This window comes from Lissotriton helveticus, chromosome 6 (genome assembly GCF_964261635.1).
Source record: "Lissotriton helveticus chromosome 6, aLisHel1.1, whole genome shotgun sequence".
In the NCBI taxonomy this organism is placed as follows: Eukaryota; Metazoa; Chordata; class Amphibia; order Caudata; family Salamandridae; genus Lissotriton; species Lissotriton helveticus.
Genome location: NC_136067.1, coordinates 1,369,622,758 through 1,369,640,879, shown reverse-complemented (window position 1 = coordinate 1,369,640,879; position 18,122 = coordinate 1,369,622,758). Strand labels below are relative to the sequence as shown.

General features: G+C 45.5%; 1 protein-coding gene across 1 annotated transcript in view; it reads right to left on the bottom strand.

Moving 5' to 3' along the window:
• The window catches only part of SYNJ2 (synaptojanin 2), a 724,073-nt gene that overhangs the window by 61,536 nt on the left and 644,415 nt on the right, over positions 1-18,122 (bottom strand). The window contains exon 22 of the mRNA XM_078649121.1: positions 13,838-14,011. Coding sequence (XP_078505247.1) covers positions 13,838-14,011 — 174 coding nt within the window. The remainder of the gene's footprint in view (positions 1-13,837; positions 14,012-18,122) is intronic.

Below are 18,122 nucleotides of genomic sequence, written 5' to 3'. Positions count from 1 at the left end.
ACTCACGAGACAGGTGATTCCTCCCTTGGACGATTGTGCGCATGGGCATCAACTCCATCCTCAGATTGTTGTTCGCCATGATGGGAAATTATGGAGTTTGTAAGAAACTGAAAAGATGTCAATGTGAATGTATCTAAGTAGGATGACACTGGAACAGATACAGGTCCCGGGGAGGCGGGTGGGGGTATGATATTCTGCAGCTCTACATGCCAAGAACAAATGCATACTGGTAAGAAGCATTTTCCGTTCGAGGCGTATGAGCTGCAGAATTCATACTTTTGCATAGACTGTACAGCAGTGTCTCCCTTAGCGGTGGTCACCTGTATCTGTTGCAGTGGTTCTGAAAATTGTCTTAAGAACAGCTTGGCCTACAGAAGCCTGTTGCTTTGCCTGCACATCTACACAATAGTATTTGGTGAAGGTGTGTGTAGTAGACCATGTAGCTGCCTTACAAATATCTTCTAGGGGAATGTTCCCTACGAATGCCATGGATGCTCTGAGTTTACGTGTTGAGTGTGCTCTAGGGGGAATTGTTAATATGCGTTTTGCTTTTTGGTAGCATATCTGAATGCATTTAACTATCCACCTGGCAATTCCAGCTTTAGAGATGGGGTTTCCTTTATGAGGTGGAGAGAAGGCTACAAACAGTTGGTTTGTCTTGCTAAAAGGTTTAGTCCTATCATTGTAATAAAGTAGAGCTCTTTTTACATCTAGAGTGTGAAGAGCTATCTCTGCTTCGGAATCTGAGTTTTGAAAGAACACTGGAAAACTCTACAGATTGATTAAGATGAAAAGCAGAGATTACTTTGGGAAGGAATTTTGGATTGGTTTGAAGAACCAACTTGTTACGATGTATTTGTAAGAATGGTTCTTGCATGGTTAAAGCCTGGATCTGGCTTACCCTTCTGAGAGAGGTGATTGCGACAAGGAAAGCTACTTTCCACGTAAGGAACTGCAGTTCGTATTTGTGTAAAGGTTCAAATGGAGGACCCATGAGTCTAGTAAGTACAATGTTTAGATTCCACAATGGAGAGGGTGGCAGTCTGGGAGGAATTATCCTTTTAAGGCCTTCCATTAAAGCTTCACTAGCAGGTACTCTGAACAATGACAAATGTTGTCTGTTTTGCAGGTACAAAAAAGAACAAGTGATGGACTGAATGTGGATCAATGTCACACACTCCCCCAGTCAAAAGATCTGGGCCCAAATCCATCGTTTTTTTGCACTCCACACCACCCTGGGTCAGATAATGGCTTTATGCAAATCAGCTCTGACCCTGTTGCCCCATGGGAACAGTCCAGTCTGAACTACAACAGCCATATCTTTCCCAGAACGGAATCAAGCATCCGAGGACCGGACCGGTTTCGAGGTAACACCTCTCTTCAGCCCGGCTAGCTTGACTCCAAGTGGTGTGGAGTGCCTGGGACCCACGTCTGGGCATCCCCAGCGCACTTAGGGCGGCAATTGCAAAAAAGAACAAGTGATGGACTGAATGTGGATCAATGTCACACACTCCCCCAGTCAAAAGATCTGGGCCCAAATCCATCGTTTTTTTGCACTCCACACCACCCTGGGTCAGATAATGGCTTTATGCAAATCAGCTCTGACCCTGTTGCCCCATGGGAACAGTCCAGTCTGAACTACAACAGCCATATCTTTCCCAGAACGGAATCAAGCATCCGAGGACCGGACCGGTTTCGAGGTAACACCTCTCTTTGCCTGCACATCTACACAATAGTATTTGGTGAAGGTGTGTGTAGTAGACCATGTAGCTGCCTTACAAATATCTTCTAGGGGAATGTTCCCTACGAATGCCATGGATGCTCTGAGTTTACGTGTTGAGTGTGCTCTAGGGGGAATTGTTAATATGCGTTTTGCTTTTTGGTAGCATATCTGAATGCATTTAACTATCCACCTGGCAATTCCAGCTTTAGAGATGGGGTTTCCTTTATGAGGTGGAGAGAAGGCTACAAACAGTTGGTTTGTCTTGCTAAAAGGTTTAGTCCTATCATTGTAATAAAGTAGAGCTCTTTTTACATCTAGAGTGTGAAGAGCTATCTCTGCTTCGGAATCTGAGTTTTGAAAGAACACTGGAAAACTCTACAGATTGATTAAGATGAAAAGCAGAGATTACTTTGGGAAGGAATTTTGGATTGGTTTGAAGAACCAACTTGTTACGATGTATTTGTAAGAATGGTTCTTGCATGGTTAAAGCCTGGATCTGGCTTACCCTTCTGAGAGAGGTGATTGCGACAAGGAAAGCTACTTTCCACGTAAGGAACTGCAGTTCGTATTTGTGTAAAGGTTCAAATGGAGGACCCATGAGTCTAGTAAGTACAATGTTTAGATTCCACAATGGAGAGGGTGGCAGTCTGGGAGGAATTATCCTTTTAAGGCCTTCCATTAAAGCTTCACTAGCAGGTACTCTGAACAATGACAAATGTTGTCTGTTTTGCAGGTAGGCAGCAAGGCCAGCCAGATGTAATCTTATGGATGAGTAAGCTAGATTACATCTTTGTAGATGCAGTAAATAGCAAAGGAAGTTCTGAATTGAAGCATATAGCCGGTCAATTTTGTTGTGATTGCAGTAAATGATGAAACATTTCCATTTGGCTGCATAGCATGCTCTAGTAATAGGGCGTCTGGTTTCTTTGATAATGTTCATACAGTCCGGTGGGAGGTTAAGGTAAACAAACTCTAGGACTTCAGGAGCCAGATCGCTAGATTCAGTTATGCTGGATCTGGGTGCCTTATCTCTCCATGGTTCTGCGTTAGCAGTGTTGGGGAGAGATGTCATTTTTGATATGGAACTACTGAGACTTCATGGAGTGTTGTGACCCTTAGTTGCCATGCCCATGTGGGAGCAACTAGGATCATTTTGAGATACTGTTGCTTGAGCTTGTGTACTTCTAGTGGAATGAGTGGGAGTGGCGGAAAAGCGTACGCAAATCTGCCTGACCAGTTCATCCATATTGCATTGCACTTGGACAATGGGTGTGGAAACCTGGTGTCGAAGGTTGGGCATTTTGCGTTTGCGTGTGTGGCGAACAGATCTATGTCTGGGTGGCCCCACATGTGGAAAAATGGTCGAACAACTTCAGGATGAAGTTCCCATTCGTGTATCTGCTGTGTCTGACAACTGAGCAGAAGTGGAGTGGAGAAGTGTGGCTCACGGGTTAGGGGAGGCAGACCTGGAAGCAGAGGTCAGCCCGGGACCAGGGTTCAATTCCCGGCTCGGCGGGGTCTTGAGTCCTAAAATGTCCATGGACTCGACAATTCTCGCTCCGGTGCCTAATCGATTCATGGGTTCACACTCTGCGACTCTGGGCAATAGATTGCTTAATCTCCACAACGGCCCCTTGCGGCGGGATGCTTGGCTTTCACCTTGCGGATACCCTGCCGGGGTATCTCACCGGGGAATACCAGGACGGGTTCCCTAAGCAAGCGCTTAGAAACCAGTGGTGATTTGCGCTATACAAATCCATGTACATTTACATTTACATCCACAATCTGATTGTGCACTCCTGGAAGATGTTCAGCCAGAAGATATATATTTTGTGGAATGGCCCATCTCCATATACTTTGTGCAAGCTGAGACAGCTGCAATGAGTGTTCCTCCTTGTTTTTGTAAGTAATACATTGCTGTCATATTGTCCGTGCGGGCTAGAATAGTTTTGTTGAGAAGATGTGCTTGGAACGACTTTAATGCTTGAAATATTGCTAGTATTTCTAGGTGATTGATGTGGAGCAGTTTTTGTTGGGTGGTCCACTTGCCCTGAATTATATGGTTTAAGAGATGGGCTCCCCAGCCGGTGAGTGTTAGGTCCACTGTTAGCACTACCTGTGGAACTGGCTGTAGGAACGGCAGCCCTCTAGAAAGGTTTTGTGTGTTCCACCACTGCAGAGAGCGATGTGTGTGGCTGTCCACCAACACCAGATCTGTAAATTGACCTTGAGCCTGATTCCACTGACGTGCTAAGCATTCTTGTAAGGGGCGCATCTGAAGTCTTGCATGAGGTACTATGAAAATGCAAGAAGCCATCATTCCTATGAGCTGCATAAGCACTCGAGCTGGAAGGGAGTGTGTGGTTGAAATTTTGTGATGAGGGTTTGCATACTTGCTATCCTGTCTGGATTGGGGTAGGCTAGAGCTTTGAAAGTGTCTATGGTGGTCCCTAGATATTAATGTAGGTAGGAGGGCTATAGATGTGACTTGGCGTGGATGATTGTGAACCCCAAGTGGTGTAGCAGTAGAGTTGTTTGGTGAGTGTGATGAACACACTGACTGTGTGACTTGGCTTTTATCAGCCAGCGTCCAGGTATGGAAACACATGGATTTGCTGTCTGCGCAAGTGTGCAGCTACCACCGCGAGACACTTTGTGAAGACCCTGGGTGCTGTGGTTACCCTGAATGGGAGATGCTTGAACTGATAATGTTGGCCGTCCACTGTGACTCTTAGATATTTCCTGTGAGCAGGGTGTACGGGAATATGGAAGTAGGCATCCTTGAGATCTAATGTTGTAAGTAAGTCGCCTTGTTGCAGTAGTGGAAGGACTTGTTGAAGAGTGATCATATGAAAGTTATCTGACTGTATGTAGCAGTTGAGAGGTCTGAGGTCCAGTATTGGTCTGAGAGTATCATCCTTTCTGGGGATTAGAAAATATAGTTAGTAAACTCCCGTCCCTTGATGCTCTAGGGGAACTGGTTCCATTGCATGCTTTTGAAGCAGTGAGAGAACTTTTTGCTTGAGGAGCGTCAGATGTTCTGTGGACATTGGACGCTGTTTGGGCAGTTTGTTGGGGAGAATAGCAATAAGTTCCAGGCAGTAACCATACTGGATAATTTGTCTTACCCACTTGTCTGTAGTGATGGAATTCCAGACAGGTAGGAACTGTGAGAGTCTCCCTCCAAACTGAGTGGAATGGTCTGGAGGGAGTGGAGGGAAGTCACTGTTTGTTAGTGGGGGAGGTGTGAGTATTGTTACCAGGTGTGAGTATTGTTACCTCGGCCTCTCCCTTTGTTGTTATTTCTCCTGTACCCATCTCTGAAATATCCCTTGTTGGGGGATGGTGGTGTGGGACTTTTGTAGGAGGAGGAAGCAGTATCTGTACTGATGTTTTTGGATGCACCCCTATAAAAGGAGCGACGAAAAGAGCCTTGTGTAGACGGAGACTGTAATGCACCCATAGATTCTGCAGTCTCCGTGTCTTTTTTCATTTGCTCTAATGTTGTGTCTACAGCTGGGCCAACAAGTTGTTCCTGATTGAATGGCTGATTGTGGATAGTAGTTTGTACTTCTTGTTTGAAGACAGAAATGCGCAACCATGCATGTCTTCGCAGTAACACACTAGTGTTGATTGATCTAGATGCAGTGTCTGCAGCATCGAGGGCAAATTTAATGGATGCGTTCATTATTAACTTGCCCTCCTGAATCAAATCATTGGCTTTGGCCTTGTATAGGTCAGACAAATGCTGCATTAGTCCCTCAAGCTCGTCGTAGTGAGCCCAATCGCATCTGGCAAGTAATGCTAGTGCATTAGCTATCCTTCAGTGATTACCTGCTTGGGAGGCAACTCGTTTGCCGGAAGCGTCTAGCAGTTTTGACTCTTTGTCTGGAGGTGGGGCATCACCGGAGGTCTGGGAGTTGGCCTGCTTCCTAGCATTGATCACTACCATGGAATCTAAGGGGAGTTGACCTTTAATGTAGGTGGGATCATTAGTGGCGGGTTTATATTTTTCATCAATCTGAGGATTGAGAATCCTGGTCCTGACGGGGCCTTTGAAGATGTCTGGAGCATGTTTAATGACACCTTTAAGCATGGGTAATAACTGTACTGTCCTTTGTGACTGTGCAAAAGTGTCTACCAGGAAGTGCTCCTCTGTACGGTCTGAATGCATTTGCACGCCATGATGTTAGGCAGCCCTATCAATGAGCTGACTAAAGCCATTGTTGTCATCTGGAGAGATGGTCTAGTTGGGTATGCCTCTGGATCAGGGAGGTCTGGAGGATCTACAGGGTGACCGTAGTCATCCCATGTGTCCTATGGAATGTTAGTGTCATCATCAGGATCCTTGAAGGGGTCATTATATCCACCCCCATCCCTTAGGGCATCATCATCCTGTGGTGGTGGTGAGTATGGAGGAAGTATAGGATACTTTGGAGGAGAGAAAGGCTCAGTGGGAATAACAGGAGAAGAGGGTCTAAATGGTGAAATGCACAATCTTTTTTCTTCACAGGCACCTAAGGAATGAGTGGGGTGTCGAATTTTCTTTTGTTCGAGGGGGTACTGGTAATTTGGCCTGTTTTAGGGTCCACATGCAGTGTTTTCTGTTTTGGATCGATGGGATCTGGTAGGAACCGATCCTCCTCGCTGGTGTGTGCTTTCGGCGCCGTTTTTTTCGGTTCAGGCGTGGTTTAGGTTTGATTGGAGCCTTTGAAGGGGTTTTTATGTCCTTCGGCTTCGGTGTCTTTTTCCGGATCCGAAGGTTTTTGAGGTGTCTTCGGTTCCGAGGCCTTTTGGTTTTTCGGTGCCGAAGTACTTGGCGCTGAGGCCTTTTTAGCGACAGCGGGAATTGTTCCTGCTTTCGGTACCGATGGTGCTTTTGGGGCACTGATGTGTGGCTTGCTCGGTCCCGAGCCGCCGGAAGGCTTTTCTTTTGTCTTCGGAGTCGGGGCTTCTGAAGTGTTCTTTCGGTCTCAACTATGGCCTTCAGGCGTAGTTTGGACCAGAGCCTTCTTTTTGGGTAGGGTAGTGTCAGGGGCAGGTGTACTCACTTGTTGACCTGGAGTGATGTAGTCATCGGAGTCGTCGTCATCAGCCTCGGATACGATATCGAGCTCCTCTGAATCCTCTGCCTCTGGGAGGTCTGGGCCTTCATTGAAGATATCTTCTGAAACTGTGCCGATTGTGGCCATGACGTGTCGTCGAGCCCAGCGATCACGGATAGTTTTCTTGGATCGAAAAGAGGTGCAGGCCTGGCAATGTTTTTCTTCATGTTCAGGCTAGAGACAAAGGTTGCAGACCTTGTGATGGTCGCTGTGTGGAAATTTAGCTCCACACTGGGGGCTTTTTTTAAATGGAGTCCTTGCGATTAGCTGTAGGGCCGAATGGCGTTGATAGGCCCAGCGGCGACAACCGGAACCGGTGGATTCTTGAGTTATCGCGTCGAGGCACGAGAACGAAACAATACCGTAGATTTGTGAGGTTTTGCACGTCAAAGAGGTCTGGAAACACGGTACCAAATTTGAGCGCTGAAGTTACATCTAAACCCGATGGCGGGAAAAAATGATCTAAGAAAGGTGGTGTTGATGCCCATGCGCACTATCATCCTAGGGAGGAGTCACCTATCTTGTGACTACAAAGACTTCTTCCAAGACAACAACAAGGTGCAAGCATCCGAGCCCAAGACAGGATGGCGATCTATGCAAAAGTATGAATTCTGCAGCTCATATGCCTCGAACACATAGAGATGGTGTTCGGACAAGTTATTGGTCATCAACATCTAGTAGTCTGGTCGACATGTTTCATCCTTCTGCTGCCCCTACAAATCTATGGCCTTCGTCAGGACCGGGTTGAATGAATCCCTTTTGTTGTAGGAGTTCTGAGGGCTGTACAGGTAAGTGTATAAATGGTAATCAGGGTAGGGGTAGTTCCTCCTTGGCCAAGATGGTTGCAGAAAGCTATCCTGGTACTTTAAGACCACATGAGAACACCACTGCTATTAATCTAGACCGAGTATCCTACCTTTATAAAATTCAGTTCTATGATACCTGAGTCTATTTTATTCACCACTCACATATATCACTCATATCACTAGGTACACTGCCCCCTCACATGCATTCATCTACATGGCGATTTCGGATCATAAGATCTCCGACAAAGATGCCCCTGGCCCATCAACCATTGTAGCGACGGCTTGACGAGGAGCGCCCAATGATGAAGCATGACACCCTAACAGGTGTGCGAGGGCACCAAGATCTGACCAACAGGTCTTTCAGCGACAGGACAAACAGCCATGTGGATCAACTTTCTGTGACCATCTTGGCCAGGGAAGAACTACCCCTACCCTGATTAGCACTGATCTGTTCTCCGGGAGGAGCTCGGATGTAGGACCTCGTTAAAACATTTTGCTCTTCCTTCCCTCCCTTGACTTTGAGTCTCAGGTAAGTGAATTAACATGCAGCTCTTCGTCAAGGGTCTGCTCATTGCCCTAGACGGGTCATCATTATAGGTGCAGTTTGCTGCCTATAACTGGAAGGAAAACAAAGAGATTAGAGTCTGCAAAATCTTGTAAATATATTGTTCTTTCCCAATGGTTGTTTCCCTAAACACCCAGTGTGATATCGTGAGGAATGCATTTACCCATATCCATTGTGGGTTCTTTTTTTGTGTGCAACCTGGTTGACATGTTAAGGCCCTTATTTGCCTTGGGTTTGGCTTCTAGTTGCCAATGCTATGATAATATACAGCAGCGCCCTGCTAACTATGTCGAAGCTGTGGATCTCTAAGGAAAGTGTAGTGGTGATTTAAAAAATGTATGGTGATGATTAAGATGTGAAGAGTCTCATAGTGATATGTGATTCTTCTTTCTCTGTTGTGGAGAATAATTGGTAATGGGCATGTGGGCTTTTGATGTGCCTTAGATGAATTAATCGGCACATTAGCCGATTGGTCTGAATTTCAGGACCTTAGGAAGCGTCCGTTGCATACTTTAAATGCAGAAATGCATATTAGTTTTTGTATGAGCTCTTCTTTTGGCACCTTTTCAATTGCGCTTGTATCACTATGTCCAGCCATTGTTTAGTTTCTGATGGCAAGTTTGTTTGGTTCCTATTATAACCACTGGCAGTGTTCGTGTTGGTTTGCTGCTGTTTGTGGTACTTAAAGTTGTGTAGGGCATGGTTGGTGGAAAGGTGACAGTTTATGCAGAATAAAGAAGAAAAGGCAAATAAAACATTAGTTACCTCTATGAGGGGTCTAAATGGCCCCATGGGATGCGTGTAGGCCTGGAGGGGCCAGTCTTTACCTACTGGTAAAGCAGCGCGGCTAATCAAACTTGACTGTAGACTTCGAAATTTTAAGTATTTATGTAATGTGTTCTGGATAAGTGCACAACGTTTTCCTTTTTTTTAACCGCCCGCTTAAGGTCGAAATTAGTCAAACTGGCAACTTTGAGTTACAGTTTTTCCAACAGAAGGCTTTGGAATCTCAAGCATCTGCATAGTGCGCTTGGTATAAGTACATAGAATTTCCCTTGTCCGTCTTTACCTACTGGTAAAGTGGCACAGTTAATCATGCTTGGCTGTAGGCTTAGGAATCTCAAGTGTCTATGTACTGTGTTTTGTATAATTACACAGCTTTAAACTGACTGCTAGATGTTAAAGTTTAAAAAAATGGCAGTTGAAGTTAAAGCTTAATCAAACAGTAGACTTTGGATTTTCAAGCGTCTCTATGGTATGCATATTCTAAGTACACAGCATCTCTCCTGTAAAGCTACCCATTTACTTGCTATTGGACCGTCCAGCGTGTGTCCTTCGTGTCTCATCCGGCTAAGATGTTGTTGGCTGTCGGGAGTGCCCGGGTATATACACGGAAGTGATTATCCACATGTGTACTGTGATTACCCCATGTGGTGCGCTGCATTTCTACAATGTCACTAGGGATGGCTTGGTGTGCTGTTGAAAAAAGACTAAGTGTTGCTTTGCACAATGATGTGAAATAGTGTCTTAACACATTGTGTGTTTGATGTAGTCAAGATCAAAAACACACTGCATTAAACTTGTTTTTTAATATTGTATCTTTGATTGAATACTGTATGTAACCACAATAGGTTCTGCAATGTGTCTTGGTTCTTTGATTCTATATTATTTTTTTGAACGCATAATTATCTTTTTAACAGCTTTTTTAACAGAGGGGCGGAAGACTATTATTACTCATATAGTATTATGTCTTGTAGGTTGCTGTGTTTGTTATTTTTGGTTGTATATATAATCGTCCTTGGTTGGAAGCATGCTCTCCCGCTGTAGAGTTCAAAGCCCTCCAAGTGTAGTTTTCCCTTCATATTGGCCAGGGCCTCACTATTCCTATGGTCGTGTACTGTGCTCTGTTGGTTCACTTTGCTCTGTGGCGTAACAGTTGGGCATTCTTTTGGCTGTTGTCCACCCATATAGGTCCTACTTGCTGAATGCTCACCAAGGGATATTCTCATCCAGGCCTTTATCAAAGGTTATGAGTCGATAGACCAACCGTTGATCTTTCAGAAATAGGAGGAATTCTGCATTTTTGCTGAAGTCGTCTAGTGTCTCAAGCATCACCCACTCAAGTTCATTTTCAGTGTTTTGTTGACAAAAAGTAGTTGCTCATCTTTGTCATTACTCTGCACTTGATATTGCTATGATCTCCTATGTGTGTTTTTACTTTTCTGCATGTCATTACAGTGTATCTGAGTCGGCAGGGACATGTCATCATGTAGATCACATGTGTTGTATTGTAGTTTGTATGCCTTCCTAAAGACGACTGAGGTTGTCGTTGTGGTCTAGTGTCTTGGCTGCCTTGGTTAAGTGGCACACAAAGCATGAGCCACAGGTTGGGGACCCTAGACGGATAACAGTATTGGAGTTTTTTTTGCACTTTCCACTGTTGAGTATGGAGTAGATAGTCTTGGATGTTTTTATCTGTGGGCTTGTAATATGTTTTCGTTTTAGACCTGTGCCTTCGGCGAAGATGGTGACATCTAGGAAGTCTAGTGTGGTCTCATGTGCCATACAGGAGCATCTTAGGAAATGGTCTTAAGTATTGAGCCACCTTAGGAATTCCTGTATTGTATCTGGATTTCCCTGCCAGATGATGAGGATTTCATCAATGTATCATTTCCAGAAGAGTATCCTCTGTTGGAATGGATAAGAGATGTTCAGCAAATGTGTGTCTTCAAAGGTGCTGACATACTGGCCTGCCAGACATGGGGCAATTGTGCTGCCTGTAGAAGTTCCATGGATCTGGAGGTATAATGAGCCCTCAACTCTAAGAAATTTTCAGTCAGTGTCAATCTACAACATTCTAGGATAAAGTGTCTTGGTGTTTTGTATCTCCAATCCTCTTCAAGTAGGATTTCGTCAATGGTTTTCAAAGCAGTGTCTTCTGGTAGGCTGGTGTACAGGCTTTCAATGTCTAATCCTACTAGTAGGTTACGGGTCATATCGTTGGTCCTTAAGTAGATTCAGAAGGTCTCTGGTGTCCTTTACGTAGGTGCGAGTGCATTGGACAATCGCTCGCAGAAAGTAGTTGGTGAATTGTGACAGTGGTCCCAAGTTGAGCTGATGCCTGACACTATTGGTCGTCAGGAGGAGGTATGGCATGGGCATCTTGTTTTTAGACATCTTGGGCAGCGAATAAAAGTATGGTGTTCTTGGTTAATTCGCAAGTAAATATTCTGCCTCTTTCTTTAATAATCAGTAGTTGGTTTTTGCTTCCTGCACCAGGTTTTCCATTGTCCTGCGTAGTCTGGGTGTTGGATCTTCTGCCAGTGGTCTGTAGTATCTGCTATCGGAGAGTAGAGTAATACATTGTGTCCGGTAGTTGGTTTTCTTCAGTACAACAATTCCTCCACCTTTATCGGCTGTCTTGCTTACCAAATCCTGGTTATCTGTGAGTTATTTCAGTGCCAGCTGTTCATATTTAGAGGTGTTGTGGAAAGGCTTGAAAGGTGCATCGTCGATGGCTTTGACTTCTAAATAAGGCTTGTTCTAAAGCAAGGATTTCCACTGGTACCATTACGTTTGATGGGCAGAATGGGGATTTTGTCCTCAAATTGGTGTCTCCGTCCATTGCTGGATTTACCTTATCTCTAAAGAAGGCATTGAGTTTGATCTTTCTGCAGAATTCAGCTGTGAAGTCTGAATTTTCAAGGGTAGGTGTCTGAACAAAGTCAAGGCTTTTGTTAAGGACCAGTTGGTGTAATTCTTCCATTAGTGAAGTCTCTGTCAGATTAAACACTAGCAACTTTTTGTTCTGGTCCATGGTCTCTGATCATGCCTCTAGTTTGTATTCCTTGTTCGGCACTTATATAATATATGGGGATGTCTGGGCATCTTACATGCCTAATTTACATGTTCAAACTTAACTTTGCACTTAATTTTAGGTAACTGGGTGTGATACACCATTAAAGCTCCTAATACAGCAATAGCGTCCCCCATCCCCGACCCTTGGTAACACACGTTTCCACACCTTACCCTTAACACTAGCACTGTGGTAATTCTATACTGTTGCTGGAAATTCTGCTTACTAAGTAGAGTTTGTGAGGGTAGAAATAGTGAGTATGTAAATCAGCAGCTCTGAATTGAATTCACACATTCAACATTTTAATTAATTAATTAATTAATTGTGGGTTTCTAAAGCGCTAGAATCGACTCCCGAAGGAGAATCTCTGCACTGTAGACCGCTGGGGAACCCGTCCTGGCTTTCCCTGTGAGATGGTCCCTACTGGGTATCTCCAAGGTGAAACCAGGCATCCCCGGCGTATGTGGGGGGCCGTTGTGGAGATGAGGCAAGCTAATGCCCAGAGTTGCCGAGTGTGATCCCTGGTTAGAGTAGGCACCGAGGCGAGAATTATCAAGTCCGCTGACCCTGGTCCACGACCCTGCCGCGTCGGGGATAGAACCCTGGTCCCGGGCCGTCTTCTGCTTCCGGGTCTGCTGCCTCTAACCAGTGAGCCACACCACTCCACACCACTTTGCACCTCGAAGCTGACTCTAGATAGGGGCATATCTCAGACCATGAGATTGAGGGTTGGGAAGTGTAGAGTCTGAGATTTCTCCATAATTGCCATGTGTACCAGGCAAAACAAAGTAGTCAGAAAAAAGAGATTGAATGAGAGGGAGAGTAGATGGGGTGTCGGTGGTGAAAAGTATTGAGGTACAGGGTTCTTGAGTGTAAGAGGTGCAGTGACTTCTCTCTTTCAAAATGAGCAAGAGAAAAGGTGACAAATAGATGTATGGAGTTGAATATATGCAGCAGGCATTGTATCACCTGCAGGTTACAGACCCACTCTTAAGGAGATAGCATAGGAGGTTGAACATCTGCTGCAGTTCCAATGCCAATAACATAGATTGGTGGGCTAGTGCACCTACTACAGTTGTGTGTTCAATCTTGAGGTTATTTAATGTTAAGTATTTGATAAAGCATGATCCTTACTTCACAGCTTAGTGGAGCACTTTATAAAAAAGAACACTCTTGTGAGCTTAGGAAACTGAGGTACAAAAGGGGGAATTCGGCCTGGTTTTCGATCAGTGGAATTTAGTGCAGAAGACTGAAGTGGAAGGTAAAGGTGAATGCAAGATGTCTATTTAAATATTCAGGACCTTGTCAGACAACACATTTTTGAGGGAGCCGACTCGGACCTTGGGAAGGTGATAAGTAGGCAATCTTGTGCACAGTGGAATGAGGAAAATCAACATGATCCTGAATAATGCTTTAGGTTAGTGTGGTATTGCACCCACCCCACCATCGACCTCCCAGTACCTTATTCATGAGTCAATCTATGAACTTTATTTTGGTTCAATGAAACATAAAAGTGCAAAGCGCAAAAGCATTATAAATACATAAAAACTTGATAGGTACGAATCACAGCTCGTAACAATGTACATATAAGCAGTTTTAAAACAAAACACATGCCAAAACTGAGTACAGGGTAAGCTGGTATAGCTAGACACCAGTTTGTTCAGTGAGATGACTTTGATTTCATACAATTGTACGGGTTTACTGCTTTACTAACTTGGCTAAAGGCTCTATATCGATTAGAACCAAACCGAAAAGGAAATCTTAAAAAGAAGCAATCTTTACCTTTGAAAGAATGAGGTTTCTTTTTCTGAATTCGTGGAGATTGGCGAGCAGATGCAGCCACAGCTGTAACAGTCAGAGTTTCAGGTCCCTCGAAGAAATCTTCTGGACATGTCCCATCTTCCATCACTAGGTGCTGAGGCACAAAGTCATCACAATCATCATCCAGAATATCACCTGAAAAAAAGGATTGATTTTCAGTTGGTCTACAAAGTTATGATTATATCTTAACTCCAACGCCATTAAAGGCATCTGGCTTTCATGGCTGCCAACACTAGCGAAGTATAGAGACTGAGTTTTTTATATCCATGTAACACAAAAAGACATATTCAAACCACTGACTATTAGACTTACAAATTCAAGTAAGATACGCGTATCTTCCCTATGTCACCTTCCACATGTTTTACGTCTGCATCCCAACTCTTTTTTATCTCTTGAAAAGGAAATAAACTATACAACCACAAATACAAGTGCAAAGTATTTCATTGAAGCATCTTCTTGAAAGAAGCTACCCCTCTTTCTCTTTATGCAAGTGGAAATATTGGTTGGACAGTTTGCCAAGAAATTCTGGCTAAATTAATAAACATGAAAGAAAAGCAGAGGAATCTTACCTAATTGCTTTTGCTCAATAACAAAAGCCCCTCTACAAACTGAACTGTTTCCCGCACTTTTTTTTGTACAATCAGTTTATTAAGCATATCAACAAAGCAATGCAGAAGCGATACGTTGACCAGTCTCACTAGACATAGAAGACAATTACAGTTACTGAGACTTCTTATGTACCTAAGCATTAAAGACCACCTCACCTGTCTTCGTCCGAGGCCCCACTCTACCACTTGCTCCATCTGTACGTATGCCCCGGGCGTGAGGATGACTGCAAATATTCCCTCGGAAAGAATTCCATTTTCCCCAAACCATGTCCCACTTCCGGGGGCATCCTCTGTTCTTATAGACCTCGACTTCAGCAATCATGAACAAGTCCATGTCTCAATCCCAATCCACCAAGGCTGGCGGCTATGCTGCTCACCACCTCGGGGCAATATTATGTTTTGCAATCATGAGGCCCATAGTAGTCCAAAGCTGTTCAGTCCAATTCATATGAGTTGCATCCCATATATTCAATATCACAGTTTAGGCAACAATGGAATGAACCCCCCCCACATGCATCTTTCATACGCGTAACTATTGCTTCCCAGTATGACTGAATCAAGGGACACCCCCAGAAAATATGGAAGAAAGTGACCACCCTCCCATATAGCCTTTTCCACCCAGCCTCATCAGTCTTGCCCACCAGTGTGGTGCATGTGATGTATGATCTATGGAGTGTTTTCAGCTGAATGAGACACAATTGTGATGATATTGCCACTTCACGTAGAGTGAGCAGCGGGTCAAGTAAGTTGTTGATAATTTTATGGTAGGTCGGGGAAATGGCTTTGCATTGCATATGCTCGGATAGGAGACTGTTCTCTAATGGTGATGCCTCCGGTACGTCCTACCCTCCGGGGACCGCCCCCCTGAGAGCATGCTGAATTTGGTAATATTTAAAGAGTTCCTTCTTGGAGAGCTTGTATACTTTCTGCAGTTCTGTAAATAGGATTATTTCCCCCCCCACCCCCCCCACCCCCCCCACCCTTGCCCACAGATCATTCATCTTGAGATGCCTATGGTATCCCATTTATTAAAGCCTTGGTGGCAGCCCAACTTTCCCAGGCACTATGCCCACCAGAGGGTTGTATCGAATGTCACCTTATTCCCCCATCTGAGATGTTTAGTAACTATATGCCAGATGGCAACCAGTTGGGCAGTGGGCCCCCGTTAGCTTCTGCTTTTTGGGATTGGTAAATAGTGCTTCGCTGTACCCCGACTCCCATCAACCACTAGTCCATATGACACGACGGATCACCCTGTGCGCAGTAAACCCATTTGTTGAGGACTACCAATTGGGCTGCCCAGTAGTACGCCCGAATGTTGGGGAGTACGATTCCTCCGTCGTACCAGCCACTAGTCAGTTTGTGGGCTGATATAAGGGAAGGCTTCCCGTCCCAGAGCAGGTTCCTGACCCCCCCTGTCTATGGACTTGAAGTACGCTTTGGGAATCTTATAGGGTGTATTTTGCAGAGCATAAAGGAACCGCGGTAGGGCCATCATTTTAAATAACGCCGCTCTTCCCAGCAGGGATAGCGGCAGGGCATGCCAGTGGTGCATGTCTCCCTGTAGTTGAGCCAGTGGAGCGAGGAGATTACGCTCATAGAAAAGATCCTCCCTGAAGGTGATATAGATACCCAAGTATGTGAATTCTTCCGTCACAATTTATGCTTCGGAGGTGCGGTACATAGCAGCTGCAGCCATTCGATAAACTTTCCGCCCAACCCCATGCGCTCTAAAACTGGAAACATGTACGGCCACTCGCCCGTGCCGAAGGCCATACATGCATCCAGACTGTGCAACCTTATCTTTGGGAGGTCTCTCTGCATCTCATGGGCACCAGGAAGGTCGAACCTCCTAACTAAGTTCCTGCAGTGCTGGCTTATTTGTCAGAGTTTTTATTGGTGAAATTTTCCTCTTCCTGATTTGGATCCTGGCATCTCTGTGTTTTCCCTTGTTACCGCTCTCACCGATCTGGGTCGCCCCGAACGTCAACTCTGCACCATACCTCCAGCCAGTCCCAGACCTCTCCCGGCTCAGTGAAGGTCCAAATCTGAACAGGAGAAGTGTCTCCGTGAGCCTCCCGCACCATATCTCAGATTCACTCAACTGGCTCAATGCGCATCCCGGCCAAGCCTCTTAATGCAAAAATTAGAAAAAAGGGAGGGGGGCCGAGCTTAGTGTTGAGCAATATAATCATACCTGGGCCGCTCTCTCTCATGTGTGTTGGAGAGCCTAAATATCTTCGGGGTCTACTCAGGGCTCCGCATTAACTAGGAGAAATAGGATGCCTTCCCTCTGTCCTACTGGGCTTCTTCCCTGGTGTCCCTCCCGGTGCGCTGGGAACCCCGGGGTTTTAGATACCTGGGCATGTATGTGACTACAGGAGAGGACTTGTTCCTCCTGGAAAATCTGGAGAGGATTCTGGAGGAGTATACGAAGGACTGGGGCCACTGTGCTCCTTGCTGTTGTCACTAATGGGGAGGGGTGGGCTCTATAATATGATATACCTGTCAAAATTCTTGTTTGTCTCCAGAATCCGTACTACATGGTGCCACTCAGCTGTGGGATGGAAGGGCCCACCGGATTGCCCCGGCGACATTAACTAGGAAGGCGTGGGACAGGGGAATTGTCGTGCCCAAACAGAAATTGTACTACTGGGCGGTTCATTTGTTAGTGCGAACGACTGGGTCCTTTTAGGCCAGCAGGACCCCTCACTGATAGCAGAAAGATGGGAGCTGGGACCGTCAGGTCACCTGCGGTATTTGTAAGGGTTCGGGGGGAACGCAATCGCAGTCCGTGCCAACCGCCCTAGCGGTGGACATATGGAGGAGGGCAATGTGACTCTTAGGATGGGAGGGGAAGCTCACTTTTGCGACACCTCTGTGGGAGTCTGATACACTGAGGGAGCTCAGAGCGACTGAAGGTCGTGGGCATTGGACGCGTGGGAATTTCTATGGTGGGAGACATCTGAAGAGAGGGGGGCTGATTCCATTCCCGGAGCTGCATGCCGAGTATGACCTGTCGGGTGTAATATCTCAGATATGTGAAGATTCAGAGCATTATGAGGAAACATCAGGCTCTCTCAACAGACCTATCAGAGGAGTCACTTCTGGAATTTCGGGTGTTGGTGTCCCCCTTACATGTGCATGCAATCTCTCAGGTCTATACCATGCTACTGCCGCATAGTTTGCCTCTGTTAGATAGAGAGACAGGTGGGAGCAGGACCTAGGGAGGATGGAAGACGAAGCGAGGGGAAAACTTGCCACTACCCACGAGAAGAGGCGATAAGGGCTGGCTTCCGCCTGGTACAATAATAACTTTTGCATAGAGTGTGCTACACGTGTGAAAGGCTATACAAAATGGGGCATGGAGAGTCTGCCTTATGTTTGAGGGTCTGTGGTCGGAGAAGTACCCTGCTGCATAAGGTGTGGGAGTGCCCGCCGGTGAGGACACTTTGGGAGAGCATCGGGGTAAATGAAATACTGATCCAACTTACGCCTCATATGATAGCCCTAGGCATCTAGGGGGGAGCAGATGTTGGATAGGTATACACTGAACTGCTGTAATATGGCCTTGGCCGTGGCGTGGTGTGATGCGGAAATTGGGAAGCCCACATTGTGCAAGTGGGAGGGAACCTGGA